This window comes from Grus americana, chromosome 28, assembly GCF_028858705.1.
Source record: "Grus americana isolate bGruAme1 chromosome 28, bGruAme1.mat, whole genome shotgun sequence".
NCBI classification, from domain to species: domain Eukaryota; kingdom Metazoa; phylum Chordata; class Aves; order Gruiformes; family Gruidae; genus Grus; species Grus americana.
In genome coordinates this window covers 3,913,783-3,934,209 of record NC_072879.1, presented here as the reverse complement: position 1 = coordinate 3,934,209, position 20,427 = coordinate 3,913,783, and the positions used below count along the sequence as shown (strand labels likewise).

At 52.1% G+C, this 20,427-nt stretch overlaps 1 protein-coding gene across 12 annotated transcripts; it reads right to left on the bottom strand.

The window, feature by feature from the left end:
- Nucleotides 1-3,034: 3,034 nt before the first annotated feature.
- On the bottom strand, nt 3,035-20,159 carry MIER2 (MIER family member 2). 12 transcript variants are annotated; one of them, XM_054805561.1, is made up of 14 exons: nt 20,064-20,159; nt 16,057-16,177; nt 15,139-15,295; nt 14,637-14,788; nt 13,762-13,947; nt 12,940-13,063; nt 12,180-12,289; nt 11,442-11,511; nt 9,737-9,903; nt 8,924-9,005; nt 8,746-8,840; nt 7,816-7,943; nt 6,712-6,848; nt 3,060-5,872 (listed from the first exon to the last, which is right to left on the bottom strand). In XM_054805561.1, the coding sequence occupies exons 3-14, from the start codon at nt 15,209-15,211 to the stop codon at nt 5,397-5,399; spliced, it is 1,800 nt and encodes a 599-aa protein (XP_054661536.1). In that variant the 5' UTR covers nt 15,212-15,295; nt 16,057-16,177; nt 20,064-20,159; the 3' UTR covers nt 3,060-5,396. The 12 variants fall into 12 exon arrangements, with proteins under 12 accessions (XP_054661537.1, XP_054661544.1, XP_054661536.1 ...); XM_054805559.1 differs by having other exon boundaries at nt 16,057-19,167; nt 20,064-20,094; XM_054805560.1 differs by lacking the exon at nt 20,064-20,159 and adding an exon at nt 18,982-19,399.
- Between the last annotated feature and the right edge of the window lie 268 nt (nt 20,160-20,427).

The window sequence follows — 20,427 nt, the reverse complement described above, 5'->3', positions numbered from 1 at the left end:
AAAAAAAGAAAAGGGGGGGGGAGAAAAAAATCCGAGAGTGGGAGAGCACGGCCACAGAAATACACTGGCTGCATCGGCGTGGTGCAGCAGTGGTTTATTGCGGGGTAGATAAGGGGTCGACTCAGTCGTGATGCTGCTTGTTGGGGGAAGGAGGGTTCCCCCGGAGCCTTCGGACACAGCGGAGAGGCCAGCGGGGAGCAGAGCAGCTGGATTTAAACACAGGACAAGGAGTTGTGTTTGTTTTAAGCTGTGATTTAACCACTGAAACGCGGGCGGTATTTTCCCGTGCCTCAGACATTGTCGGAGCAGGACAGGCTCCCGGTGCTGCCCGTTGGGGCTGGGGATGTGCCGGGCCGGTGGCACTCTGAGCGCGGACAGGAGCAAAGGTTCGAGCGTTGAGTCCTCGCAGTGAGTCCCTGGCGGGAGTGGGGATGGCCACAGCCCGGCCGTTTGCTGCAGGCCCGACTCTTGGTCAGGAACGGAAGGAAACATAAATAATACAGAAACCACCCAAATGATAGCTACTGGGCTGGTTTATTTAAGTGCAGCGTGAGCGGCCTGTGGAGAATGTCAAAGCTGTTGTGGGAAGCCAGAAGAGCTGGAAATGATCTCGGGCTGCCCTGGGATTTATGGAGAGGGGCAGAATCACTTGCTAGCTTTCCTCTGCTCCGATCTAACCCGCTGCAACTTCCCTCCTGCTCATCGGTGCCATGGGGCCCTGGCACAGCTCCTGGGGCAGGATTTGCCCTGCATGTGCTGCCTGCAGGCCCCGAATCTTGGGGGTGGGTGGGTAGAGCCCCGAGGCAGGAGAGCTGAGGGGATGCTGGAGGCGGGGAGGTTGGCCACTGCCTGTGGGATGCCCGGGCTGCGTCATGCAGGGGATGTGGGGTTTAATACAGACTCTCCCACCGCTGATAAATCTCCCTGTCTTGTCACAGCCCCCGGCAGTCCTCAGCTGTGCCGAGCCACCCTCGTAGCTGGTGTGGAAGTGCTCCAGGCTGGGCCATCGTGGGGGCACAGTGTGGGGCTCAGCGAGGACTGGAGCTGACCCGTGCTGTGGGTGTGCAGCTCCGTGCTGGAGCAGGGCAGAGCGGAGTGAGATAAGGCAGCTGCTCCCCTGCCCGTGCAGCACAGCGTCACGGAGCGGATGCCACAGGCAGGACTTTGCCCCACGCGGTGCCGTGGCGGTCGGATGGTGCCAGGGCGGCGGGAGCCACCCAGGAACTGCCCAGCCTGGCCAGAATGGCTGCTCTCAGCTCGGCCCAGCACTTGGGGGTGTCACAGAGATGGAAAGCAGCCCCTGCCCTGGGCTTGGCCCCGCGCTGTTTGCTCAGCTTGCGCGGCACTGGGCAGGCGGCTCAGCCCCCTCCCGCTCAGCAGAAGGCCCGGGCCAGCAAAGGGCCTGCGGAGGCACGTGGGGGCCAGCGCCGCAGCCCTGGCTGCTGGGTTTGGGGGGGTCATGGGGATCCCTGGCAGCATTTGGGCTCTGCTCGTTAGATTTTCTCCAACTTCACTTAAGCTTTCCGTGATGTCCCGCGGGACATCGGTCCCAGCCATTCCCGGCCCCAGGGAGGGCGCTGGGACCCCATCCCGGAGGGGGGGGGTGTCTGCTGATACTCTTCTCCGGGGGTGAGGACCGGGACCCTTCTCCCCCCGAGTCTCTGCAGCTGCCCCCTCGGTTCACGGGAGGCGGATGGTGCCCTCCCACGGACCCGAGCCCGTGGCTGGGGGCGGCCGAGCCCCCTCCGCGGGTCGTTGCAGCCGTGCGAGCCGAGCTCCCTGGAGGAGCTGGGGGGGGACACACACACACGAAGGTCCAGCAACCCCAAGCGATGGAGCCCCGGCGGGGGCGGGAGCGGGTCCCCGGCGTGGGGCTGCGGCCCCCTCTGCCGTCGAACCGCCGCGGCTGCAGTCGCCGTCCCCGAATTCCCCACTGCGTGGGGACCGTGGGGCGGGCAGAACCCGCGCGGCCCCGCCAGGTCTTTGCCCTACCCGGCTGAGCTGCCAGGAGAAATGCAGAGCAGGGAGAGGTCCCGGTGGCATTTTCCAGCTGCCAGCGAGGAAGACGGGAGCCCCCGTCCCCACCCCGAGGCCCTGGGACAGAAGGCGAGAGCCAGGTAAGAGCTGGGGAACAGAATTGAAGGGGTTTTTGACAAAACAGAGGGGCTTTGTGGCGAGGAATGAGCCTTCTTGCGGAAACATAGAACGCAGTTGCAGCAGGAACGTTTCTCTCGCCTCCAGGATGTTATTTCTGGCTGAAGCCAGTGAGACGTGGATGGACCCCCGCCTCCCACTGCCACGGGCTCTCCGAAAGCTGCCAGGGTTTCACAGGACTCGGGGCACCTGTAGGACCAACGAACACCTCCCTTCCCCTCCACGCACGGTGCCAGGATGGTAAATTCGGCCAAGGAAGCTGGGCCTCTTCCCAGCTTGTGATGGCTGGTACAAGGCACAGGAAGGTGGGCAGGCCAGGAACGGAGAAAGGAGGGACCCTAAGAACCAGCCCCCCTGGCACAAGAGCCGTAGCCCCTAGGCAGCTCACACGCTGGGGCCATGGGAAGCGCCTGCACCACGGACCTGGCTCTGGCAGGGCGGACTGGCGGCACAAGCTCTTCAGTGATGCCGGGATGAAGATGCTCCTCACCAAGCAGAAGCAGCTGTGCTTAAGAGCAGGATGAGGTCAGCTTCCGTACCAGGACCTCAGGACTGTCCTGGCAGGCAATCGTGGCACCCAAGATGGGAGGACATGATCCCACAGGGCTCCAGGGTCATTACCTGGCCCACCACCTCCCCAAGGACAAACCGCATCCCGTGCCCTGGCCGAACATCTGCTGCCGACAGCTTCCCGAGTGCTGTGCTGGGCAGCCCTGCCCATGGAGCGATGGAACACTCACCCGGGATGGGAGAGGATCAGACAGGAAACGCAAGGACCCCTTTTCTCACTTCTGCCATCACAATGCACAGGACTGTGGCATCTCAGTCTCCATAAACACGACAGGCTTCCAGGTCACTTTCAAATTAGGTTTTTAATTAAATAAATAACGTCGAGGGGTCTTCGAGGCAGTATCACTTCACAGTGTAGGGCTTGGGGCGGGGGGGAAGGGGGGAAAGAGTCCAGCATTGGGAGCGGCTCAAAGTGAATGTGCTTTGTAAGAAAGAAAAAGAAAAACCCCAACAAAAAACCAAAACCAAATCTCCTCCCCAAGTGACTCCCCCTCCCTGTCCCAGCCCTTTCCACCCCTCTCCCTTAAAGTTATGTGGAAAAAGCGCCGCACTCATGTTGAAAAACCCCATGCGCATCTGTAAACAACACTGAAGAACATAAATAAGAGACATTTCTGCCTCCCCCAGCCTCCCCTCTCCTTTCATTAGGGCTTGAAACAAACCAAAGAAAAAAAATGGTTTCAGGAAAACTAAGAATGTTCTTGGCTGATGGAGAGGAGATGCCAAGGCCTGGCCCTCCCTGGGAGGGCTGCCCGTGCTCTCACCCTGCCTCCTCTTCTCCCGTCAGCCAAGGAGCTTCCTCTCCCCCCCAGAAAAGGGGAATCACAGCCTGGGCAGTTCCACTATGGAGCGGGCACTCGTATTTGCTTTCCGTTTCCAGCAACTGGGAGCAGCCAGAGGGGAGACCTCCAGTTACCACATCTGGCTGACAAAGTGGTGCCTGGTCAAGGCAGCTGTGTGCATCTGGGGCTCAGCACCTCGCAGCAGAGCTGGCCGAGCACTGAAGCAAACCCCTGCTAACGCAGCCAAAACAGGTCTGGGGCGTGGAAGATGAGAGACAAGGTCTGATCCTGCCATCCTGCGAAGCTGCCTGATGCTGTCTCCGTGCTCCCACTGTAGGGCTGAGCGCAACTTCACAGGGCCGGGTAGAATGAGGATCTGGGCTCATGGTTTTAGTCATCTTCCAAATCCACCGGCAGCAGAAGCAGCTGCAGGATCACTGCCCAAAGGCCTCTACCAAAACAAGCAAAAAGAACTCAACCCAAACCCCTTCCCAAATGCAGAAAATGGCTGGAGGAAGGAACATCTGCATCAGAGCCTTGCCCAGCAGACAGCATTCCCTGCATGGAAAAAAGGGGAATGAGAACATGTGGATTTAAGCCAGTGGCAAACCCCAGACCTGGAACACACCCAGGAAGCGAAGCGGCTCTGGACTCCAGCACACCCACAAACGTGCCACTGTGGCTCTCTGCACAGCAGCTGGCCACCTCGCTGCCGAGCAGGGCCACCCGTGTCACCTCCTCAAAACATCGCTAGCGGCAGTAAAGACATACTTTCCTCTCAGCAGAGAGCGCTTTTTTTTTTTTTTTGTGACAGAGAAGGGGGCAGGGGTGCCCTGTGCTAGCGCTGGTGACTTGGTGACTAGCCTTGGTGCCCTGGGAACTGAGCAACCTCCTCCTCCTCCTCCTCCTGCAGCTGACAAATTGTTTGAACAAGCTGGGGAGTTACAGATGTTTCCATCTGCATTTCACCCTCTTGTACTGCAGCAGTCAGCAAGGACCAAGTCATTCACCTCCAGTAACGGAAGCAGCAGCACTCTGAGGGCCAACGTCGCTCTGTGGGTCTAGAAACTCCCTTTAGTCCAAGTTTGCTGCCGCCCAGCACTACAAGGGGAGGTGAGAAGGACTTCGGTGCCCAGTGCTGTCGCACCACGCCGTATCCCTTTCCAAGGCCTGACGCTTCTGCCAGAGGGCTGGACCAGGCCACATCCCACCTGCAGCTGGTGGCGGAGCGAGTGGGAACACACACACAGCTGCGAGAGACATGAAAACAGCAGTGTGCATGCCTGTCAACTCACAGCTGGGGAGTGCAGGGGAGCTGCTGGGAGGGGAAGAGGGAGAACGACTTTTATCACAACAGTCTGTGGGTGAAGGGCCAAGACTCCTCATCGTCCTTTGGCATCACCATGCCCATCTGTGCAGGCAAACTGCCCTGCAGCCTGGGTGGACTGTGCTCCCTGCAGATTTTCTAAGCTCTCAGACCTCCAGACTGCACCCTCCATCCCTGCCCCCGACGTGCCGGTGATACATCCCTGTTCTCAAAGCATCTCTGCACTCAAACTGTCCCACTGGAGCCGAGGGACTTTCCCCGGTCCCGAGGGCAGGGACTCTCTGAACAGCCTGGAATTACCTGGGGTGACATATGGTCAACGAAACAGGGGGCGATGGGCCTCCCCCCTCACTAAAGCCAGCCACCAGCTTTGTGTGATTGTGTCAGAACACACCAGAGCAGAAAGGTGTTTGGTTTCACTGTAGCCTTGGATCAAGGAGGATGGAAAGACGGATTCTGACCAACAGCTCCAAACCGTCCCTATGGAACAGTGGAAGTTCCAGGATTTCACTCAGTCAGGTCAAAGTCCTTGCTGGGTCTGCGACAAGTTTGTGACTGGAGACTCACTGCGACAAAGGCTCTGACCGAGCCACAGGCGCTGGGCAAGCCTGGTGAGCAGTCAGAAAAGTATTTACATCTCCGATGCCAATGAGGCCAAAATCTGTGACCGATAAGGACACTTGCGCAGGGGCTACCACCGCCTCTGGGTGTCTGTCCAAATCCACAGGGCCAGCAATTAAAGGCAAATCCTCATTAATGTCTGCAGGGAGAGTGAAGTCCATAGTTATCGTCTCACCAGAGCTCTGCAACATCTCCTGCTTCTCTACTAGTCCTGGTCCTGCCGGCGGCAGAGCATAGAGCCCCGCTTCTGAGGGGGTGACAGTGTCTCGTGTGCAGGAAGCAGAGATGGCGCCCGAGGACGTCTCCTCCGCCGGGTCAAAGGAACAATTTGTCTCCGAAGGAGTACTGCACTCATAGCCCTGCCCCGATTCACTCATGCTGCCCAGGCTGCAGGCTGTGCTCTCCACGCTCAGGGGTTCTGCACACCACAAAGGAGGGAAACGTGGGAGATGGACAGACAGAGAGGAAGAAAGGGAGGGGGACAGCAAGTGAAAGAAAGCTCGAGTGAGTCTGTGACATAAAAAAAAAACCAAACCCAAAATCCAGTTCAATCCCACCTAACCACAACACTGTTTGTTTGATGGCACAGATGTTTCTTTATTATCGCAACCAAGATCCCTGCCAGAGTGTACCAAAGACAGGCAAGATGCAGACAGCAGATGGGAGGCGATCAGTGTTTCCACCGAAATTAAAGGAAATCTCACAGAGACACTCCAAGATAAGCCAAATCCTAAGTCCTATCCCCTCATGCGGACAGCCCCTGGGAGGTGCCTGCACAAAGCCCACCTCTGCAGTAGGACCGTGAGGGAACGAACCCATTTTGGGCTCCCCGTGAGCCTTCTCACGGCCAGATCTCTCCAAAAGGAGCTCACAGGTACAGCCTGATTTCTGGTGCCTTAAATCAGCCTCCAGAGGAGTTGCCTGTGTCTGGTGTGTCTGTGTGCTAGTGCAAGCACCTAACTCAGGTGCCCAGAGTTAGTGCAAATCCTTTTGCTTTGGGAATGACTTAGGCCGCCCCTCCGAGCCCGAAGCAGGAGCAACTCATTTTAAGTCACTACTGGTCAATGTAGAGACAGACAAGTCTCCTTTGCTCACACCAGAATCTGCCCAGGGCTGGTATGTGACACAGCACAAAGTGAGCACACTGGAGAAGAGCAATAGCTGGATAACGGCAACGGGAGAAGGGCAAAGGAGGGTCTGTGCTGCTGAACGAGGGAGATGAGTTATCCCCATGGCAGACAGAAGAAAAGTACTTACCTGTGCTCTCTATTGCTAGCTGATCTTGACCAAAGTGAGAATCCAGGCAGCTAGTTGCAGAGGGAATTGGTGGGGAGCTCCGAGAACGACTGGTGTTTTCTACTTCACCTCCATCCAAGTCATTGTCGGTGTAATCCCTGTGGGAAAAGACAGATAGCACTGCCACCACCTGTTAAGCAGAGAGCTGCAGGCAGGGAAAATGGTTACTGGGATTAAACCCCATCAACAAATAAAGCAACAGGACTGTAGAGACCTCACTAGAATGAATGTGCATCCCTTCTTGGTCTGCAGGACTCTGCACTGAGGCGATTGCAGTTAACAGCGTGGCAGAGACCAGCCCATGACAGAACAGGCTCTGTAGCTTTCCAAAACAGAGAGTTCTGTTCCCCAGCTCTCTCTGAGCCTCAGCCCCTTTTGTAATGAAATAAATGGTCAAATGCTCTCCCCAGGGAAAAGCCAGCTTCACAGAATGACTGCAGTGGGCTGTGACGGCGTTAGTGTGCCAGCAAAGAGCAAGTGATGAGAAAATATTTTACCACCCTGGAGGAGTTTGAGATTTCAGGTATTTTCCTGTCTTGCATCAGAATTTAAAAAAAAAATAAATCTAAGACTTCACCTAATGTTTTTAACTTAAATATTCCATTTTGACCTTTTAAACATTTCAGTGTCAACCTTTTTGAAAAGTATTTTCTGCAATTAGCAGGCATTTCAAAGTGAAGAATTTGCCTCAAAGGGTGGCAGCAGGGAAATACATTCATTCAGACTCCAAAACACCAGAAAGAGAACTTAAAACTCCCTTCTCGAAACCTCATTGAACTGAGTTATTTCCTCATCTCAGTCCTGAATTCCAGACTCTAGCCTTAATTTTTGTGGACGCATTTGTCTGAAACAAAACAGTCCACATCCAAGCAAATAATTGCTTTATCTTCCCTCCCACACTAACAGTGTTTATGTTCTGAGAACATCCAGTGCATCCCTCCGTGCTCCCACCCAAGAAACCTTCTAGAGCAGAAAGCGCAGTCTTTTAAGCGGAGGTGCTTTGCAGCAGGAATCTTCACTGGGAGGTTAATATTACTAATTTTAGTGTGAGAATATTCCACGCACGTGGCTCCAGGGTGGAGGACGTACTTCTTCCTTCCTAAACGAGTCTGCTGAGTGAAGTAGTCATAGCGCTCTGATTTTTTCCACATGTAGTAATACTCCACACACTCGCCCACTGACCGGGTGCGGACCTGGGGAGAAACATCGCAGTCAGAAAGCCACGCATCAAGATGTATCTCATGGAGCAAGGACTATTCTCCCATTTAATCAGCACAGAAAATTAAGTGTGTTACAGTAATTTATATTGCTATGGACACATCTACGCTGCAGAACGGAAGCACATACTGAGATTTCCAAGGTGGTAATCAGCCAGAGAAAGAGCTCCCCACAGTGCACAATTGTTCTTGCAGACCCCAGTGTGGGTTCACACACGGTACATTCGTGCAGGACTTTCCTGCGCTTCCAGTAGCACACTTAACATCAAGACAGCAAACCTGCATCCATTTTCACTGGCTAGCATCAACATGCCCACAAATAATCAGCGATAGAACTGGACTCTCTGGTTCTGCCAACTCCCAGCACAGCAGCGTATGTCCTGGGGCCCAGCTCTCCCTACAACAGCATCTTTCGTTCTAGAGGACCCCAGGGGACTTTACAAAACATCCACATGCTCAACTCACTCATTCACAGAAGTACTGCAAGGGCTGAGAGTTTGGAAAGAACTTTTGAGACTCCAGAAAGGGCTAATCAGTAATTAACTGACATCACTCATGCAGGTCAGTGTTGTTTGTGACTTCTCCCACCTGGAAAATAAGGCAGAGCAGGGCAGTGAACAGCCCATCACCTGCTAGCATGAGTCAACACAAAGCCTGGGATCGGAACTCAGCAGTCCTGAACTTCCTGCCTTAGCCAAGGCTCAAAACATACCTCTGGTGCAAACACATGTGCCTCCTTCCCTTTGTCTTAGTGGGATGCAGGGGTGAGCGCCCTTACCTTGTTTGCTTGGATAAGATGAAAGTTTTTCCCATGGACCCTGAAGCCATGTTCAAAATTTCTACATTCTTCCTCGCTCCAGGCACAAAGCTCATCTATAGCAGAAAGAAATAGGAATTGGAGGAGATGTACAAATCTAGAAAGAGTTACATGAGACCCAAATACAGGAGGTTCTCACCTCTGATAACCTTCACATTGAACCGTAGCCTCCGCAGTGCCTCTTCTGCATTGAAGTTGCATTTAACCAGTTCATACAAAGCCTAGGAAACAGAAGAAAATTACCGACAGCACGTACCACAAACCAACCTGCTCATGACTCACATCTGCTTCATGAAACTTATTTTTCCCAGGAGCCGCTTTGTCACTAACCCATCAGCACAGATTATTCCACTTTTCAAGGCACTGGACTACAAACCCTGGGACTGAAAAGATGCAGTTCTACCAGCAGCTCTGCAGATTACAGGTGTGCCTCTGTAAGTTCCTCAGACTTACTGTGAGAATCTAACCCATCTAGCTTAGAGGAAACACAACTGCTCTGAAGGTTCTTAGCCAAATGTTCGATCTTCTGCTGGTTTCAAAGAAAAATTAGACAATACTTCAGAGGACAGATCCAAAAGGACGTTCCTGCTGTAAGCTCTGGCTCAGAGAGTTTGGGATACTGGGAGAATACAGACCAAACAGTACCCATTCTCTGCTTGCCTAGTCTGTCACACGTTTTTCACAGACATCCATTATTGTGTTGGAAGAAAAGTACTAAGCTAGGAAGGCCTGCAGTCCAATCCACTACAGCCTTTTCCTGTCTTCCCAACAGCCTCTGAGGCCGCAACTGAGCGGCACACCATCACTTATCCACAAAGCAGGAGTGGAGGATCACTGAAGTTAGGTCTCATTCTCTTTTAAGTGGGTGTCTCAGGATTTCTATAGGAAACGCTGCACTGTTACGCCAGCAGCATCTGAGTATCTGCAGGCTGCAAGAAGCCCTCGTGCTTACCTGTTCATTGTCCTTCACCACCTCTCCTTCTGGCAGGCTGCTGCTAGACAGCTCGTCCCATCGCCGCTTCACTGCACAGTACAGGAACTCTTCAACCTCTCTCTCAGGGAGTATGTTTGGGTCCCAAAGCAGCTGATCTTCATTCTCATAGGCTAGCATAAAAAGTACTGAAATAAGCTAATCAAACAGAGAGTTCTACTGCTTTTGAGAAATAGCCTGCATGTATGTGCATGGGAGAAACAGAAGGAGGGAGGAAATCTTTGCTTGCTACATCAACCTGGTACCAGAGATGACAACCATCTCTGAAGGTACTGCATTTTCCCCTCACGATTTTGGAGGCAGGTAAGCTTAATACTCTTTATACCCCTTTTAGAGCCCTAAGCACAGGCTCGGCTTGCTTCTACTTCTTCAGAAGGGTTGGCCAACAAGGTTTTTGTTACCACATTCTCAAAGATTGTTGGTTTGACTTATTAATCTTGGCACCTAAAAAACTCTAGGTTCTAAGGTGTCTTTCCCAGCACACAAAAGGAGTGGGAGGCAAAGGCAGCTTTGAGCTACAACCCCGGCCTAGACTCAAGATCCTCTCCCTGTCCTAGACACAAAAGTAAGCAGCTGCAAGGCTGTCCCTCCCCTGTGATAGCTTGTAATGCTCCTCCATGAGCCGCTCCACCCACACAGAATAGCCGGAGCACACTGCATCGCTAAGTGATTCTTGCCCCATCCAGCCTTCAAGGCTCTTAGTCCATGAGAACACAGCACACAACAGTGCAGAGAGATGTTTCACTAAAATAACAGCACAGAGGAAGGCAAGAAGAAAGACTCTGCAATAAAGAAAAATAGTAAGAAATACTGAGATTTTTCTATTCGGATAAAAAACATTAGCACCCTCTGTACTTAGCTCATTTCTACGGGCAAAGGAACTAACTCTTGTGCCCTGTAGATTTACTCAAATCAGGTTAGAGGCACTACAGACAGGGCATAAAAGATCCCTATTGGGATCTACTATCAGTTTCCTTTCATTTCACAGTGATGCAAACATACAGGTTACGGAAAACGCACAATAAATCTGTGGTTTCCAATACAGAAGGCTGAGAGCACTGATAAAGTAACAGTGACAAGTTGAGAACTATACAGGGTAAATCTGAAATAGTACCTGCAACACTGTTAACTTTTATCTCCTTTAACTTACTTGCTCAGAGTCTGCTAGGATAAAAGAACTAGGGAGGAAGCAAGTGATTTCTAAAGATGTGGTTTTCTGTTAGTCGTCTTGCTCAGAAACTCAACAAGCTGGTGCTTGCACTGGTTATTAGATGCAATCTGCAAATCAAGGCACCTCCATCCACTCTGCAGACATCCTATCAAATCAGAAACTGATCAGCTCCAGGGAGTACTGAATGAAAATAACACTGGCTACTTAAGGAAGACAGCAGAGAAAAATAAATTAGAATATCTCCAGAAGGGTATTCCTTCTCTTTGGCTACAGCTGAGACCCCCTCCTCCAAACCTGTCACACCAACCCAGTTTTCACTGAGCTTCTACAGCTGTATCACTAGCCTGATGCAAACAGGCTAGTTTAAAGCTAGCTCAGGCGTAGCTGTAAATTTTGGTGTCAACGCTGAGACACAGAACAGATGAACCAGGGCCCCGTCAGATGCCCAGGCCAGCAGCCCTACAAGCAAACACGACACAAAGTGGGTGGCCTTACCTTTTTCACTGTGCCTGTTTAAGTGGAGGATGGGAACAGTGGCTTGGTACTGAGGTCCAACCATGATCTCCTGAAATATCACCACAGAGAAGTGGGTAAATTGAAATGGAAAATGCTTCCACGTAGGCACTGAGGTGTACTTCATGATTTAGGGACTACGACACCACGAGGCCGATTTATATATCGGCAGTCCCCACTGTCACTATTACTTCTAGGGAACCCTGACTATTTTATAGGGTAACTAAAAAGATTTACTACCAACCAGATGATACTTTGGGGACCTTAGGCATTTACATAGTTTTAATGTTAAAGATATATGACAAGCAGCTAAGGCTGGAGATAAAGAAATGCAGAAGCTCTCCTGCAACCTTCACAACCAGGATGAAATTGGAAGTCTGCTCCTCTCTTTCATGTGACGGTTCCCCCTCAGTGAATCCTGCTGGGAATATTGCACAGCATTTCACTTCATAGGGCTACAGGCTGCAGTTTTAATCTATCAAGGCACAACAGCATTTTCCATATGTGAACCAGAAGATAATTTCAGATACAGATTTTAAGATTGTATTAAAAAAACCCTCTTGTAACCTGTATCTGCCACTGCCTTCCACAAAATGCAAGGCGCTGAGCAAAATAAAATAAAATTTCTTGAGGAAGTATCACAGCACTTTGGTGTCACGCTTTCCTCAGACTCAGGCGCATTGTATTAGCTGCCCTTCCCAATGCACTCAGATCATTTACCTTCTTACACTCGTTAGATGGGATGGAATCCTCCTCTGAGTCCTCAGCCATGGAGGAAGCACATGGAGATGAACAGGGCTCTTTGTCTTCATCAGCAAGGAAATTGTTTGCTTTGTGGGAAAGGAAAAGATCTGTAGTTATGAAATGGTTTTGTTTTGGGGTTTTTTCCCCTATTGTTCTATGTTCCCTCTCCTTCCCTTCATTTTCTGTCCTAAAGTTACTTTCAGCATGTTCCTCAGCGACAACTTATTCGTATTTTAATTTTCTCATTTAAAAGGATTTGCACACTTGCCACATGGGTGGTGCCAACCAACCTGGGGAGCTCAGACTCCTTCATTTTGCAGGCTAGCAGAAGGAAGATCACTTTATACTGAGTCTCTCTCTGCACTTTGGCTTCCTGCGTATTCCGATATTTAGGAACAACATATCACACCACTAGCACTACTGAATTTATTCACTTCTAGAGATGTCAGATCAGGTACTGGTCTTTCAAACTGCAATTACAGCAGGTAGCAAAACAACTCTCACGTTCTCAATGTTATGAGTTACAGCTAAAGACAATTCTCTCCTCATCCCACTGCTCATTTACGCTCTATCATGTCCTAACCACTGGTGCTCAGGTTTATTTGCAGCCCTCAGAAGGAAAGTGGAAAAACCGATGTCAGGAAACTTAGTCACAAAATAAAGAAAAACATTCTTGCCCTATTCTGCATCTTACATCTAAGTAAAAACCAATTACTTAGAAATTAGCAACACATACAGCCAGGCTGGTTTGGGAATAGGTCCGATGCATCGTGGGACGTGACGGATGGAGTCAGATCATCGGCTGAAGACTGTGTCTCCTCCTCTTCTTCCCCTGAAAGCAAATCCTTCGCTATTTGTTCCTTTTAACAACAACAAGAAAGTGAAAAATATTTTTAAATTTAAAAAAAAAAAATATGGGGGGGTGGGGGGGGTGAGGCCTAGAGTAAAGCATTTCTGGCCAAAGGTGGCGACATCCGCAGATCTCCTCACCCTCCCATAGCTTCTCCAAAGACAGATTCCCTCTCACGCTCCCCACCACCCCTAGATTATCTTCCTTAGCCTAGAAGCACTTCTGCAAGTGCCAAGAGTAGCTTCCTATGGAAGCCAGAGAGAGGACGAGCAAGTGGTCCTTTCTGTGGAGCTCCACCCAGAGCAAATATCTCAAAGATCCTGGAAGGCAAGGGGGAAAAAAAAAAAGAAAAAAAAAGAAAAAAAAAGGCAGCTTTCTGCAGACTTTAGCTAGAACAGGAGAGGCCATAGCTTCAGCTGGGAAAATACAAACCTTCCCTGACTCTCCACAGTGTAAAGACTTGTAACCCAAGATCCATAAAGAGTTTTTACAGGGTTCTTTTTAAAACAGTTATCCTTTCTCCAGTCTCCTCTAAAGTCTTTACATTCAATTTCTGCACCTGGCATTCCTCACTGGAACACCAGAACTCTTCCCCCGGCATTAATCAAACCCCACCTGGAAGGAGTTACTAGATCTCGAGCTCCAAGACAGTACAGTAACCTACAGCACAGGCCAAGAGCATACACCCAAGCAGAGAGCTGCTCTTACCTTATCCAGAGTCATATCTGGGAGATTTGGAGTAATATCATTGCTCTCGCTGTCCTGCTCCGAGATGGGATCAGATGCCTCATAGCCATAAAGCGCAAGCAGCTCCTCAAATGGCATTTCACTGCTCTGAGCGAGAGGAGGACAAAGCTTCATCAGGAATGGAACAATCACCGAGTACAACACCAGCTGTAGTGAACACAGAGATACGCAGAGGCAGTCAAGGCAGCTCTGCTCTTCTGGGGGCTCTGAACTGCCTGGGGTAATGCTGCGTAATGAAGGAGGCATGGTCTATCAGGACCCACCACAACCTGTTCTTCTCAGACATATAGAGAAGCCAGGAACTTTCACCCCAAAGCAATACAGTCAAGGGCATTTTTAAAATATACTTATTTTTTATACCAGATTTTATGCTGGTGAAGAGATACCAGACAGCAGAACTGTATTTATACCGAGGAAGGAAAGGAGCAAATCCCTCAGCCTTGTGCCTGACCTGAAGAGACGGCTTCCGTCCTCCAGAACACGCTTTGTGTTCCCCTGAGGCCTCCATGGGACCACCCACAAGACCACATCATCTCATCTGTGTGGTTCCTCCACTGTGAAACGGACATACACCCAACAGCTGATGGCTCTTCAGCAAGGTGAGCGCAGACCACCTCATCTTGGCAGAGGAAGACTCCAAAATTTGCTGCTGTCGCCTGTTGTCAAAATCATTCCTTCCTATCCAAATGCAAACCTAAGACTTGCTGATGGGCGGATGCATTGCCAGCTGGGCAAGCAAGTCGGAGTTTCATACAAAGACCTTTGGTACCAGTACTGTAATAGCAAACAAGAAAATCCAGCAGGTAATTTCCTTTCCCCTCCCTTTCTGCCATTACCTGAGAGGCACTGAAAGTCTTCTCCAGCTCTTCTAAAGATTTCTGCTTCTCCTGAGTATCATCATCATCTTCCCTTTCTTCCCGTACACCATAGTTCTGTGAAAGGATCTCTGCTAGGTTCAGTCGATGATCAGCTGAGCCCATTGACACAACTGCAGGGATTAGAAGAAGTTGGGATACTAGCACCACCCTGGACCAAATCTGCAGATGCAACAAAGCTTGGGACGATCCCTGCTAGTGTGCACAGCCATGATAAGCCAGAGGAAGAGATTAGGTAGAAAGGGAGGAGAGGGGCTGGGGAACACAACTGAAAAGTCACTCCGTGAGCGCTAAATTGCAAAGCCTGGTTCTCTGCACATTCAAGTCCCACAACTGACTGAAAGCTGAATCTGAAGGTTTCCCAAATTTTTGTGTCTCTCTCCTGACTGGATTCGTTAGTGTCATAGCATGGGAATGCACACTGCAGCCTTCCCTTCGCCCAAAGCATTTTTAGGATAATTACCCCTTATTGCAAGAATGGGTAAATGGACACTTGTAGGAGCTTTGGCATCTTTAAGACTTTCCTCCTCTGTCATACGGCATGGGGATCAACCAACAGGTTCGGACGATGTTGGGAGGAGAAGGGAACAGACAGGCTGATCACAGGAGCCTCGTTTCCTCTGGAAACCAGACCAACAAACAGAAACATACTTAAACCGTGGCTACCTGCTGCACTCTGAAGGCCAGGCTCCCCAGGACACAGACTGTGGGCTGGGTACGGCACCACCCTCGGACTCTGCCTGCCAACCGAGGCCTTCAAGAAAAGAGAAAAAGAAGGCTGAGACATCTCTTCTTAAACATGTAACACGCCTCCAGCCACATAACCCCACCAACAAATGCAATTAATTTAATTTCAAAGCAAAAGTTAACAAAAACCACACAGGGTAGCATTAGAAACTGTGCTGTGCAAAAAGAGCTCTAGTCAAGTGTATTTAGCAGCTCTTCCAGGGCTCCTCTCCTCCGGATTCATCACCTTCCCCTCAGTCTCTAACTGCATATGGCGGTGTTTCCATTTCATCTTTTTTATCTTCAGCACTCCACTAATTATTTATCCTCTCTCCAGTTTAAGACCTCAGATCCTTACGCCTTACATTTTCCACGTAAAAGAAGAATTTTGATCCTAAGCCATTATTCTAAATGCACACCTCATGCTTGTTCGAACACAGCATTGTTATGAACTGACCCACTCTTTGGAGAGACAATGGGAAGCAGCCGGCCAGAACATGCTGGCTTCTCCCTAATGCCTCACCACATCCAGACGGCTCAAAGGGGCGAGCAAAGAAATTTAGAGCTGAGCAGGCAACGAAGGAGTCTGGTAGGACTGCGAGTGACACAGGCGAGGTGGGAAAGGGTGAGACAGGTAGACACCGAGAACAGGCACCTGCTTTCTGGCATTCAGTGTTCGGTCAGAAGTTCAGGCAGCAGTATGGGCTGAGGCCTGGAAAACAACCCAGAACATCTGCTGCTCCTTGGGCATGGAAATGCTGTTCATCAAGTTCAGCCTAGGCAGGGAGCAAGCAGGTAATTAACCAATGCCTTTGGGTGACTGAGAGCATCCGACTGCGGAAGAAAACCATAGTGTCAGTCCCCCAGTCACCAATGACATCTTTTTATGATCCTCAGCCATTAATAGTCTCAGCCGTGCACCATCACTCCTCACTTACTCAGCGGGAGCCGGGACATCTGCGATGTCTCAGTACGAGGCTCTTACAACTTATTTAAGAAAACATAGTACAGCTTCACATGAAAATTCATCCTCTAACAATAGAGCAAAGTATACACCAAAACAGCCACCGCAGACTTTGGGTTCTGAGTTGGTGCCTTCAGGTACTACCACATATATTGCAAATTCCATAATGACTAGAGAGGCAGTTATTTCCTAAGTAGAATTACCACTAAGATAACGGTTGGCCTGGAAGGCAGCAGAAGAAGATACTACCATATGAGAGAAGGACCAAGAGGGAAGAAGGGAAAGGATCTGTGAAGCAGCTGTGGAATTCTTGCTCCTTCCTCTACCAGGACTGGTGAAAAAAGCATGCCTCTAGTCCAACTGGAGCATACACCGCACACTGCAATTCACCATCCCTGAGCGTCTGATAGCCCCGCTGGAGACCGCTTTGGCTGCAGGCAGACCCCAGCGACTGTGCGCACTAGAAGGAAAGGGAGGAGTTCAATTATGGGATAATGAAAGAAGGGGACAGAAAGGATTCGGACAGCCTCCATTTTGAGGACAGCCATACCAGGAAAGGGCTTCATAACTCAGGAAAGCGTCAATGCCCCTTTGTTGGGCCTTGCTGGAATGCAACCAAGTAAAAAACCTTCTTGAACAAATCCTTCCAAGCAAACAACCCCAGTTTCATGAAAAAGATGAGGGCAAGGTCTACGCTTACTCCCTCTAGTCCTGAGCAATCTCCAGAACTCTTTCCCAAGACAACGGTCTATATATCGATTGTGCCTCCTTCACACGGGGATCAATAAGGAGCTGCATGCCAAGGATTTTGAAAACAAAGACTGAAACTGTTAGCAGTGGATGGGCTGGCTTGAAAAGATGTCAAGAATACTTCAGGAACGATGAGATCTTATGTTAATGATCAGGTGCTGAAACGAAGAGTAACAGCCAGTACGACAGGATGACAATTCAGTAACTAATCATGAGTTTATTTCCCCAAAGCAGTAACGTAACATTAGAGCAAGAGGGAACTGCTGTGAGCTGAGGTCGCCGTAAAATAACTGGCACTGCTGCGTTTGGGCAAAGAAGAAACAAGTGATAGACAAAGCAAACGGCCCATTCCACACCCAAATTTAAACACGTATGAAACCAAATGATCCCTCAGATTATTTACAAATCCAGAAGACCACAGAAACAAGAGTCAAAGTCAAAGGAGTATGGGAGAAAGGCAGGTCTGGCTTAAATACGAAAATGATGACAGAGAGAATATTCCCGATTACACTGATTGCCGATGCCAGGCGATGTGGAGGTATTTCGTTTGAAGGTGAGGTAGCCGTGGTCTGACACCTCAAATCCCAATGTCACACAGAAGGCAGAAAATGCAACAGCATTACATCCATCAGAAAGACAGCAACACCGAGGCACTACCAGGCATCTCCAGGTCAAGAACGGCTCTTGGCCAAGGTGGAGATGCTCCTATTGCTGGTGACAGTTTTGGTCACCATGAAAAGTCACAGTGGTGAACTCCATTAATTGTAACAGTGTAGCATGATGCTGGAAAATGACTCCTACATCCATGGGCCGTTTAATCACAGGGGGGAAAAAAGGGAGACTAAATTCCTTTAATCTCACTTTATGCTTCCCAGCAGCTGGTTTCCTTCCACCAGTCTCCACTTCTCAGGCATGAGAATAACTTTCCTCTCAAAAGTTACACAGAGGTTGACCAATTACTCACTCCCACATTTGTATTTCTGGATGACTCGGGCACTCCCTCCTTAATTCTGGACTCAAGTTTTTGAGCACACGGAACAAAGCAACAGCCATGTTTTAGAAAACGCAGGCAGAGGAAGAGCCTGAGCTCTTGGCACTGACAAAGCTGTTTCCCAGTGCAAGGCAGATTGTTTGTCCAGAGAACTACCAGAGAAAACCCTTCAGGCTGAAACCACTCTTGCAAGAAAGTGAGGAAAAAGAGGGAAGGTTTCCCTTTCCAGTGTTACTGCTTTAATAACTAACGTGGTTTCCTGAGCTAGTTTAACATGTATTTCAGACTCAGCGAGAGAAGCATTCCTTGTTCCTTTGCCTTGTCCATACTACCTGGCATGGGTCCGTTTTCTACGAACTCCAGCTGTAGCCAGAGGGAAGTGGTATGGATGGAAACGGACCTGAAAGAGCAAAAATGAGAGCAAGAACTGAACGCAGGACAAGACACACAGGTAATCTCCTGCACTGCTCAGGAAAATCAGCGCCCGAATCACACACTGCTGCAATGTCAGAGCAGAGATTCTCTGCAGTTCAAACCTCTTCTGCGAGACAGTGACGGCTCCTGAATCTCCCCAAGACAGAGACCTGCGTGCACAATGGCAAAGTGGCGCAGCGTGCCAGGGCGGCACTTCAGCACCTCACGTCAGCCCAGCTATGTGCCCAAGTAACGCTTCGGCACAGATGAACGCAGCACCCTTCGTGCTCCACCAAAGGCGGCAGCGAAGACCAAACCATCCTGGATGGGACGGCAGGCAGGCCAGGTGGGACCTTCCTCATGCAAAACGCTGGAATACCCTGAAAGCGAAGCCCTGCTGTCGAACGGACGTTGTCTCAGTTAGCGGCGTTCTGAGATCCTGCGACAGAGCAGCCAGCTACCTCGATGTCTTCCCAGCGTCCTTTTCCCACGTCGCGGTCACCACAAGGATCCCGTGATGGAAATGAAGTGTGGATGTGCCACGACAACCATTACGACAGGACAGGGATATTTCAAGGATGCGTCAAGACCCAACAGGGAATGGCATCACCAACCGTAAGTGCGGTGGAGCGATGGCAGTAACGTTTCTGCAAGACGCACCAAGACAAACACGGCGTCGCAATGGGGAGGCAGCAGGAGCGTCCTGACCTGGCACTGGAGCACAAGTCCCCCTCGCTCACCCGCTCTCTCAGCGGGACGGTTCTCCCCGTCCCTCCACCCAGCCAAACTGCTCCCGCCACCTTCCCCAGCCCTCTGCCATTCCCGCTTTCCCGATCTCCGTGTTCTCCGGCTGCTCAGGCCCCGTCACTTACCTCCATCCTTTGCGAGCCCCTTTCCAGCAGCTCCGCACCCCTCTGACCCCGGCTCCCCCGCGACTCCCCCTGACGCTGTCGGACCCTGCCGCGCTAAAGCCTCGGGGACTCCCGCTTCCATCTCTACCACCGCGCCGTTCCGCCAGCCTTCTCCAGCCCCCGCAGTCCCTCCCGCCGGCCCCGGCGCATCCCCCGGCCCAGAGCCCCTTTAAACGCTTCTCCCGGGTCCCTCACACGCAGGTCCGGCCACGGGCCCTCCGCCGCGGGCAGCCCCGCGGGCCCCGCTGCTGCCTCCTCCGGCGCCGGCGGGAGGGCAGAGCCGGCGCCGCTCCCCGGGCTCGGGTGCTGCCCCGCCGCCCGCCCCGGCTCTCCCGCCGGGTCCCGCCCAAACGCCCCTTCCCCTGCCCGCCCCCTCTGCCCCAGGCCGCCGCCCCGCACCTCGCCCCGCTGCCGCCCGGGGACCGCGGCCGCGCTCCCTCGGCCCCGGCGCCCCTCGGCTCGAGTGCCCCCGCCCCGGCGGGCCCGCGCCGCCCCATCCGCCCCGCGGCCTCAGGACCGCGGCCCCGAGCCGCCGCCGCAGCCCGGGGAGCCCCCGGTGTGCCCGCCCGGCCGGGGGAAGTGCGGGAGGCCCGACGCCCGGCCCGGCGCGACCCCGGCGGCGCCTCACTCACCTCCGCCATGGCCGAGCGCGAGCGGCAGGGGGGGCGCGAGCCCCGGATGCGGCGGCGGCCGCTCATTGGCTGCGGCGCCGCGAGGGCGGGGGAGCGCCGAGGGCGCGGCGGGGCGGGCGGCGCGGGGCCGGGTCAGGGGGCGGGGTCAGAGGTCAGGGGGCGCCGGCGGGGCCCGGGGCGGAGGCCGGGCCGGGGCCCTTCCCCCGCGGCCGGAGGCGCCGCTAACGGCCGCTCCCGGGAAGCCGGGCGTCGTTCGGGCCGAGCGCCGCTGCCGGCACCTCCCGCAGACGACCCCCGCGAACCGGCGTGGGGAGGCCACCGCCGCCTTCTCGCTGGCCCGCAGCAGCGCTCGCCGAGCGCCGGG